The sequence below is a fragment of the Austrofundulus limnaeus genome, unplaced genomic scaffold (genome assembly GCF_001266775.1).
Source record: "Austrofundulus limnaeus strain Quisiro unplaced genomic scaffold, Austrofundulus_limnaeus-1.0 Scaffold257, whole genome shotgun sequence".
Lineage (NCBI taxonomy): Eukaryota > Metazoa > Chordata > Actinopteri > Cyprinodontiformes > Rivulidae > Austrofundulus > Austrofundulus limnaeus.
The window spans coordinates 245,885-256,537 of record NW_013952659.1 but is presented as its reverse complement, the minus strand read 5'-3'; the positions used below and the strand labels follow the sequence as shown (position 1 = coordinate 256,537).

Below are 10,653 nucleotides of genomic sequence, written 5' to 3'. Positions count from 1 at the left end.
CTGACATGCATAAAAGGGCTTGGACCCCGGTCATAACTGCTTTGCAGTTCTAGTTTTTTATTGAATTTATTGCAACAGTATTTATCATGCTGTATATTTGATTTATTCAGTCAGAGGGGCTGTAGATATAAGACACACCTTATTCAAAGTAAAAGAAATGTGTTTTTTTAAGTCACTGTGTAATGTTTAAGTTCTAACTCAGTACTCATTATTGGTGAGTACCCAAACTGAAGTACTCTTACTCACTTTGAGGAAAATCTAGTATCGGGGCACGTCTAGTTCATACAGTAGCATTAGCATCATTTTTTGTGAAATCTTTTGTAAGTGGAGTTGTTTTGAGATTTCAGAAATCCACTTTGTTCTTGGCTTCACTCAAATTGCGCATTAGTTCATCAATCCTGTTTCAGACTGAAGCCACTCAAACAGCTATCTACAACAGGTAAGATACTAACACAAGCCCTGCCCCATTTTAATACAAGAAACCATCACTTGACCCCATCAGATGAGTAGATAAGCCTAAAGAGATCAGGACATAAATGCACTCAATGTGTACTCAATGTTCCTCTGTAGATTGAGCATGTTTTATCATTTAAAACTGGGTTTATGTTTACATTTCACTGGATTGATTCACACAAACGTAAGCATTATGATCAAAAAAAATTAAAGCTTCCATCTCACCGACTTCAGCATATATCCAGTGTGCACATGTATGTAAACATTGCACAGCTCTTGGTAAGTGCCTACATTGTGTATGTGTGTGTAGTTAGAAACCGCAGCCCTAAATCAACATAATACCAGTTGCACAGGGACATTACATCACTTCACAGTCAGATCCATAAAAGGCTAAGAGCCAATTCATTTTGAGAAAACACCCTCTATTGATCCAAGCTGCTCTCTATCACTTCCACTGTAACAGTTACTACAATCTATAGACTAACCTGACACATAATCTGTGTGTGTGTATGTCTGCCTCTACGTGTGTTTTATTTACATTAAAAAAAGCATTATGATGGCAAGTGTACGGAAGAAGTCACATTAACTCATGGAATGCTTATTAAATGGAATGTTAGTGCATGTGTTTAATACATTACAGTCATTATTTGCCTACTCAGAATTGGTCTAAACTGAGTTGCTAGCAGCCTCTAGTGGTCTTCATACAGCCCTGATCAGCAGATCAATGCATATTTTTCTCCCACAAATATAGCATTTTTCTCCCATTTTGTCTCTTCTTGTTAAGCCTGAAGAACCAGTTATAAAATTCGGTACCAGCAGATTTCGATGCTGCTATTGGGACTGCTGGGTAAATCGTTCTTGCACAGTGAGGTCAGGCTCTTATTCCCAATGCGACATGTCAGCGCTCACTGAAAACAAGCAGGCAGAGAGGCACGAGTGTGTGCGTGCACACACACACACACACACACACACACACACACACACACACACACACACACACACACACACACACAGAGGCTTGAGCATAACTTTCTATGTGAAATGTCTTTAGACCAGTAAAACCCCTCATTCCAGTGCAGGAAAACAACATTACCTGTCCAGCTATTAACACTTTAGTCTACTTAAGTCCAAGTCACCCTCACAGAGAATATGGCAACTATAGCAGCCAGAGAAGCTCTCATTCTCCGAGGTCCAACAGAAGAACTTATCACAGGTCTCCCAGACAAGCAGCCAGTCACCACCACATGACTGGATTTGACCTAGCTTGGCTTTCAGAGGGGAAATGCAACCCCTGGCTGTACAAGACTATATAAGTATTTAAATGTACAATCTATGTTCTTTTTCAAATGTTAAATTACTCGCTGTTAAAAGCACAAGATAAACTCTAAGGGTCTGATCCACTAAAGCTTTGCTCCTAAAGCTTTACAATGCTGCATTTTCTTGTATCTGGATCATTTTCCTTCTCTACCAAGATCTCCAACTCCATCCATCCATCTATTTTCTGTACACGCTTCTTCCTTTTCAGGGTTGCGTGGGTCACTGGTGCCCATATCCAGCAGTCACAGTGCGAGGGGCGGGGTACACCCTGGACAGGTCACAAGTCCATCACAGGACCACACATAGAGACAAACGAGACAAACAACCATTCACTCTCTCATTCACACCTAGGGACAACTTAGAGTTATCAATTAACCTAACAGTCATGTTTCTGGTCTGTGGGAGGAAGCTGGAGTACCAGGAGAAAACCCACACATGCACGGAGAGAACATGCAAACTCTACCCAGAAAGGTCCCAGTCCAACTGAGCCAACGTGCCGCCCAATCTCCAACTCCATAGCTTTTATTTCATTTTTTTTGTAGGCCACTCTCCTTTCCCAAACTCTCCATGGTGTCAGCCAGTAGCACACGCAAAATCTTTATTTCAACAGGGTGGTCCACACCACTTTTGTACCTACAATCATTTGCACACACTGTCGTTGTAGATCACCCACAACATGCCCACTAATAGCACGTGCAATATTGTTCAGTTTGGGTGCACAAACTAAAACTTTAATTTTTGGGGGGGATCTTAGTACATCAAGATTTAAGTCTTCACCTCACTAGTTCCCCGACCCCAGAAACTTAGGGAAAACACATCATGTGCTCTTTTGTATTATATTTTAGTTTGTGTTACTGTAATGCATGGTGGCTCAGCTGGTAGAGCTGATGCCTTTCAGCATGAAGGTTGTTGGATCGAATCCTGGCCCGGAGACCTTTCTGAGAAGAGTTTGCATGTTCTCTCTGTACATGTGTGGGTTTTATCTGGGTACTCCAGCTTCCTCCCACAGGCAGGGTTGCCAAATGGTATATGGTAAAGTGTTTTACTGTTCCTTTAAAATTATCATATATTGAGTCAAAAGAGCAGATATGCTGCTTATGTATCTCACTCAATCATATGTGCTGAGTGGAGTGTTGTAAGATAAGGTGTGTGATGTGTTTGGTGAAAGTGTGCACAGTAAAAGAGGGGCAAAAAAATCTTTACAACACCCTGTTCTGTTTTATGACGCCCTCTGTCAGCTGACCACCGCTCAGGATGCCTGGCAATCTTTGGTCCAATGAGTTTTTTTCTTTTTTACTCTAAGTAAATTTCCATTCATACCCCCCCCCCCCCCATACATTTCGTAAGCTTCCTAAAGCCTGGTTTATAGTTGACGCGTTGAACGTGGTGTGAGGGTGCGTGCCAAGGCTTGGTCGCGCTTCGGGTACTCGTACACGGCGCGCGTATCCTCGCCAGCGGTGGAGGTGCTTATACTTTTCAGCAGCTTCAGCACCTCTATTTTAATTATACCACCCATTTTTAAAAGACGATACCGCCCACAGAGCGGGGACACAAGTTACTGTGGAAAATCGCCTACACCCGAGTAGAACCGAACCAAAGAGGACTGAGTGGGAAAATGCCTTGTGACTGCAGGATATGAGCACCAGTGACCCCCGTGACCCTGAAAGGAAGAATCATAGTGCATGTTTTGTCTTGCTTCATGCTGTTATGCAAATCAAACTTTATAATATTGTTTTGTATTTTCTCTGATGTTGACTTGTATCGTTATTTTTTTATCATTGCAACACAAAATCCAATATTAAATTTCCACTTAGGAATACAAATTTACAAACTTATATTGTCTTGCAATGCACTTTATCATTGATTTGTATTATTTCACACAGAATTGTGTCATATCAAATGCTTTGGGAAACTAATACATTTATATATTATACATTTATATATACTGTACAGTTACAAAGGAACAGGACATAGTTGCTTTAAAGAGGCAATATCATGTAAAATCAACTTTTTTGAGTTTTATATCATGTTACAATGGTATGCTCTCATAAAAAAACATGCCCAAAGCCTTGCTCTGACTCATTCATGCATGTTTGAGAAATCTTGCAGCGTTTTTAGGAAGCCATGCTGAGGAGCAAAACGACAGGTGGGGACCAGAAACACCTTTTGGGACCAGAAACACCCCTGGGACGTGTCTTTAAGCCGAACTTCCTTATGGCAGAGGGCCCCCCCCCTCCCCACACACCCCGCCCATGACTCCTGCAGGCTCTCGGGTGAAACTGAAAGTGAAACCTAACTGTCTGCTGAGCTCCATTGCTTCTCACTCAGTGAAGCTCTTTTCAGATTAAAAATACCTTTGAGGAAATGTATTTTCAGATGGTAAGTAAACGGCATCATAGCAGCCCCCCACTCCCCCTCGCAAGTGCAACCCCACCCCCCGCACTGAAATGGACGGGACAGAAGCGGAAGGAGGTTCTTAAAGAGACAGAGGCCAATTTCAAGGCGTTTAGAAGAGGAAGTGATGAGAAGACAATTTTATTTTCTATTTAAACATAAAAGCAGTGTTTTAATAACAGCTAAAGGTGACATAGATACTTTGTTATGGTATAGTATTTACATTTATGCCTGAGAAACACATAATATTGGCCCTTTAATAGTCTGAAATCAATTCAAACGTTAAAAACTAAATGAGATAAAATGAATAGAAGCTGAGGATTTGGTGCTTCCTCATCTGTTACTGAGAAGCCAGCGCATTAAAGCTTTAACGCTGGAATAACAAAGCATCCATCAAGCTCTGGTGGTGCAGAGTACAGTGAGCCATTCAGGGAAAATCTCTGCAAGTCTCTGGGCACGGTACCTGTGCACCGCTCTCTGCAGACGCCTGACATTTCTCAGCGTGGAGGGTAGCATTGACAAATACTACGTGCGAAGAATGAGGTTTCCATGCATATGCTGGAGAGAGAGAGGCAATCTGGAGGCAGAGAATAAGGAGCCATTCAGCAGACAGGTTTCCAATCAGCCTCTTCTCTTTTGGCTGTCTGGACTGCCGCCTGATGGGAATTTACTGACCAGGGCGGCATTAGTTAAACACATACAAGTGAACACCAGAGGGGAGGTAAGAAGAGAAGAGGTGGACATAAAACAAGAAGCCAGATTTAACGAAAGGTGGGTAAAAGATTAAAACATTACATATAGAAAACAACAGTAACTCTATAAAATGAGATCAAAGCCAAAAAGAACAGTCAAATTATGTGAATGAGAGAAGGCTGTGAGGAAACGAGTGTGTTACTCGTTCACAAAGCAACAACAGTGCCGCCATCATAACACATATGGAGAAAAGCCTCCGCACAGCCTCACCCCCACCTCACCCGTTCTCCCAGCTCCCCTCTTACAAAACCACCATACGTTCACAGGCGAAGGCGGCGGCCCGTCTCCTGTAGTAACCCAGCCCCGTCATGTGGGGACCGTGTGAGCCACGTTGCCATGGAAACTGAACACCTCACAGCAACCCTCGGAGGGAAGGCACCGGAGCCTCGCCTTCTCCACTTTCACCTCCCGGTCGGCCACCTGAGCACGTCAAGTGCTGCAGCTGGAGCAGCAGGGCAGGGAGAGGTTTAATGGCTGTCAGACTCTGCAGGATTATGCCCTGAAATGCAGGCAGACGGTCTTTCCTCAAAATATCTGTCATCCAAACACTTGTAAATAGGGTTATCCGCATTGTATACAAGTAAAACAAAAACTTTGATGATTTATACTGGTAAAAAGAGTCATTGTAGGGACCTCTGATAAAGTGACTTAACTTTATCAAATAGTCAAATAGCTACAAAATTGAAACATTATAATTAAATGTCTAACTAAAGGACACATTTTACATCAGAGTTCATCTTACGTTGAGAAATAACCTTGAAAAAAACAGTATGTACAATCTCACGCTTTATTGCAATACGTCACATGATCTGTTAGAACTTAGAAAATGTGTTGTGGATGACTCTCAGCTACTACTACCACATCAAATTTTAGTTGAATATTTGTAAAAGTGGCTGAATTCTTAGATTTGTGTTTTCTAAGGGTAATGTGTGTGAATGGGTGAATAACAGCGCTTTGGAGCTCGATAGGGCTTGATGAAGCGCCATACAAGTTCAGTCCATTTACCATTTTCTAAGTGTGAGTTTGATGCAGTGGTTATCTTAAATTGTGTTGTTTTTGAAGGGATCCCTGATTAGTTATTACATTAGACTTTAATTAATAAACATGTATTTTAACTGTAAAATAAAGACTGTAAAAATACTGTAGTGTTTATTTAAGAAAATAAAATGTCTTCTTTTTAAACCAGAGTCAAAGGCAAGTGGAAATGTTTATTTCCGCTTTGGTGAACCCTGCAGTAGGCTGTGCAGTTTTTTTATCATTTTTAAACTAAAAATTAAAAAATATATTACATGGATGGAGCCATTTTATTTACACACAAAGCATTCTGGGTAAATGATGACGTGGATAGGTCCTCGGTGTGAGTGAGCTATATCCACCCTGAAGGTTAATCTTGGACAATATCTGATGATCGACTCTTTTAAATGAAACCAGAGAGCGTTGACAGAGAGGAGAAGGTAGAAATGACTCAGCCTGTAACTGAAAATATAGATGGAGGACAACAGAGCTGCTTCATGGAAGAAGAACCTCAGCTTAGCCTGTTAGCTTTAGCATTAGCCCCAATTCTATCACCATATATATGTATTAGCTCTGCGCTACACATTCTCCTCTCYTCACTGAGGTCCTCCATCCACATGACAGAGAGGGGAACACAAGAATGACTCAGTCTGCAACTGAGAATGTGGATGGAGGACCTCAGTTTAGCTTGTTTGTTTGTTGCCTAGCGCCGAGCTAATACATAGCTCGCTCACACCAAGGACCCATCCACGTCATCATTTACCCAGAATGCTTTGTGTGTAAAAAAATGGCTCCGTACGTGTTAAAATATATTTTTAAAAATTTACAAAACTAAACAGCCTACAGTATTTTTACAGTCTTTATTTTACAGTTAAAACGTATGTTCATTAAATAAAGTCTAATGTTGCAACTGATCAGGGATCCCTTTGAAACTTGATCAATTGTAGAAGTCCGTTACAGGATTATTGGCTGAATGTTTGAATACAATCTGTTCTGTACTCCATGAAATATTATTTTACTAACAGAGTTCAGTTCCAATTGTTAATAGCGAAATGTTAACCCAATCTTGCGTAGTTTATTAGTCGTAAGAATATTTGTTGTGAATGAGACTCACCTTCCACAACATCAAATTTTACATCAGTATCTGTAAAATTTATTGTATTTTATAAGATTGGTTTACGATAGCAGCCATCTTGAATTAGGTCGACTAAGTAAATCTTTTGTAGATATACATCCAATGATTACTTTCCGCAAGTTTCATTAAAGATTGTTCACTGGTTCACAAGATATTTAATAATAGACAAATGAAAGCATTATTACCTGCTTTTTGGAAGCAGGAAATGCAGATGTCATACTTACAAAAACAGATGTAATAGGGCAACAAAAATGAAAATAAAATTGACATAATCCAGTGCAATTATGCTAATTAAACTCACCAAAAACATGCAAATTAAAACAACTTAAAGACAAAATTACTACGGTAATTTAAAGAAAAGTTACATGATGAAAATAAAACAACGTTAGCAAAAACTCAAAATAAAAGTACACTGATGACCAAAGAAAAGAAACGGACAGAAGCCAGTTCATAAATGTAAAATTATAGTACAAGAATAAAAAACTGACCATGAAACAAAAAAGCATCAAAATAAGAACAGAGAAGCGAACTCAACTACAACAAAATGTAAAATTATTACAGTCATAAAGGAACCTCATAAATTCTATAATTATGTGGTTTCATAATCTGTTGTAAGGGGTGCTTTGATGCAAAATTTTGCAGTGATGGTGAGTATTAAAGAGGAAAAATTGAATTAAATTTAAGTAACAATTAAAACAAACGTTACTTTTAGTGCACCTAGGAATATTTCTAATTATTTCTACCTATTTTATCCTAAAATATTAACTAAGACAAAAAAAATTACAAAAATAAAACAACTCCATTTGTAAATACGACAAGTTCAGCTACATTGAAACGAGGTGACATTTCCCTTAGCAATGTTGGAATTCTATGTGAACACAAAAATGTTTTGTTATGTTATGTTAATTTATTCTCTATGTGTAATAAGAAAAAAACAGTTCTGAAAGTAAGAAAAATATGGTTTGAACAACGTATACTGTAAAAAGTGTATGTCGGCAAGGCACTAATCAGCTCTACACACGTAAACAGTAAAAAGAGTGTAATGGTTTGGGGGGTGTTGGAGTGAAGTGGGGGTGTAGAGATAAGAAGCTGCGGCAGCTGGGTGAGGAGGGGTTTCAGGATGGGAGGGCAGCTGCTGCTGCTGCTGCTGGTGTTGGAGGAGATGGGCAGCTGCAAAAATGCACGCTACAGCGTCACCACCAGACTTTCTAATGGGACTGCAACACAAATTGTTGTCAGAATGGTGGATTACCGCATGGCAATGTCCAAGTCTGAAGCCTTTTATGAATGGAATCTAAACAATTTGCCAAGACAAGGATCAAAACAAATTATACGTCGGTTTTGAAAGACCCAGTACCGTGTTTTAGCTCAACGGTCTCACATGCAATAGATCATTTGTGAAAACCGCTGAGGATACTGCGCATTACAGGCTTTTGGTTTCTAGCCGTGGTACAACTGCTACAAAAAGGTCCTTTTATGCTCCATAAATGCTTGAGGTGTGCAAAACTAAAAAACCCTCACAAACCACCTTGAGTGATTTTTCACACCACTGCTGTTAACAAAACAGAGAAACGCAAGAATTGCCAAAAGCCATTAAGACAAAGAAGTAGGACGCACATTTACAGTTCAGTGAACTCCTGGCCTTAAATACCACCAGAATGCTGTAGACGTGACTCACACTTCACCTCTGTCCCAACAACAGGGATATTGTGCACTTTTTCTTTGGTCTACACCAAAGGGGAAAAAAACAATATTGGTGCACTTTGATTCTGCAGTTGTGAAATCAAGGTGACCCTAAGTGCTTGGATCCAGTGGCAGATCTAAACTCTGATCTCTATGGTTTCCCTCCACCTAAAGTTGCTGCATGTGGACCATTTGGAGAAATAACACTGACCTTGAACCAGCACTTGTATGGAAACCAACTAGTCTTCCAGAGACAGTGGTCCAAGAGCAGTTGCAAAGCTCGTTTCTACGTCATTTGTTGGTTTAGGTAGGACCTGGCCGACTGCAAGTCACGGTTTGGCAGTGAGATTGAGACCAGGGCCCATCCTGATCAACACTGCATGCAGAATGATCGTTTTGGATACATTGAAACACTTGCATAGGTTGAGGCACTTGAATCATGTGCCTCTTAAGGCTGACTCAATCTGTGCATTATTTCCCATTCCAGGCACCCTTCTGCACCCCCCCCCCCCACCCCTCTTTCAGGTCTTACCTTGTCTCGTTTGGCCCCCCGCAGAGGAAAGAAACAGGCGAAGAGGAACTTGCCCCAGCTAATGACAGCAGCCAGGCACCAGTTGAGGCGAGCCATGCCTGTGTCTGTCCCGTCTTGTCTGCCAGCCTCTTATCTCCCCACTCGGTTCTGGGATAGGATCCTGCAACAGCCCACCACCACGGATAGGACCAATTTCAAGCAGAAGAAAAAAAACACGCAAAGACTGTAGATCCTCTTGTTTTAGTCTGTAAGGATGTCAAATGAAAATCTTCCTTTTAAGTCAAACATTGATTAGAGTTCTTTTTTTTCAAACGCTTTTTGAAATTTTTGATGTGTGTCTTGTTGTTGTGTCTGCAATTCCAATGTGCAGGGGATCATAGGGGGGCTACCGGCATCCCACAAATGGTCTAGACCCTTGGATGTCCAGGAAGATCCAGAGCATCAGGAGCTTAAGACTGTCTCCCTTTCTTTCCATCTATTTGTCTTTCACCCGTCTGTCTTCACACAACCTGGTCCAGATGAATCAGCCCTCAAAGTGTGATCAGCACCGTCGGCTGCATAATGCGAAGAGCCGTTTGCTGATCGACGACACCGTTGCACACACACATACCCGCACTCGGTTTTGGCAGCACGCACACACATACGCTCGCCTGCAGAGAACGTTGTCCTGGCAAACACATCCACAGGCAGAAGAGCCCCCCCACTCTAATCACAGAGCTCGCCTTCGGGCTCAGGATCCCCGGTGCTTCTCGTTCCCACACTCCCCTTTGCACGCACACACACACATGCACACTTGTCCGTCTCTTTTGCTCTTTGCAGCTCTGTCACACATACACACATGCACTGATGCTGCAGCACTTACTCAGTCAGAGCGGGAGGAGGGGAGCAAAATAGTCAGGAGGTGGGGGGGGGGGGGATGATGGGGAGCAGAACAGTTGAAAGAGAAAAAGGGAAAAAAAGGATGGATTACAGAGGGGTTTTGCACCGTATGCAGGGTTTGGATATTCAGTGTTACATCAAGTAAACACGAAAAGATGAAGAGAAGTGTTTAGAAAGAAACAAGCAGGGCAGTAAACGGCTTGAACGAACCATTCGAAATGAATGGACGTCAAGACAACAGGAAAGGAGGAGAATGGCAGAAGCAGCAAGTTGTTGAAGGAGAGGCGGGGGGGGGGGTCAGAAAACTGAGCTGATGGGTATTGAACACACACACTAGTTTGCGCAATATGCACACAGAAATGGACGTAAAGCCATCGTCAAGATGCAAAGCTGATACAAGGCAGGTGCAGGGTGATGACTGTGGTGCGTGTGGAGAAAACTGGGTTGAAGGAGGAGAGAGAGAGAGAGAGAGAGAGAGAGAGAGAGAGAGAGA

General features: G+C 41.6%; 1 protein-coding gene across 1 annotated transcript in view; it reads right to left on the bottom strand.

Annotated features, from left to right (window-relative positions):
* Positions 1 to 10,088, bottom strand: part of LOC106526078 (tensin) — a 201,182-nt gene extending 191,094 nt beyond the window's left edge. The window contains exon 1 of the mRNA XM_014020556.1: positions 9,282 to 10,088. Within this exon, the coding sequence (XP_013876010.1) occupies positions 9,282 to 9,377 (96 nt within the window). The 5' untranslated portion in view covers positions 9,378 to 10,088. The remainder of the gene's footprint in view (positions 1 to 9,281) is intronic.
* Positions 10,089 to 10,653: the final 565 nt, after the last annotated feature.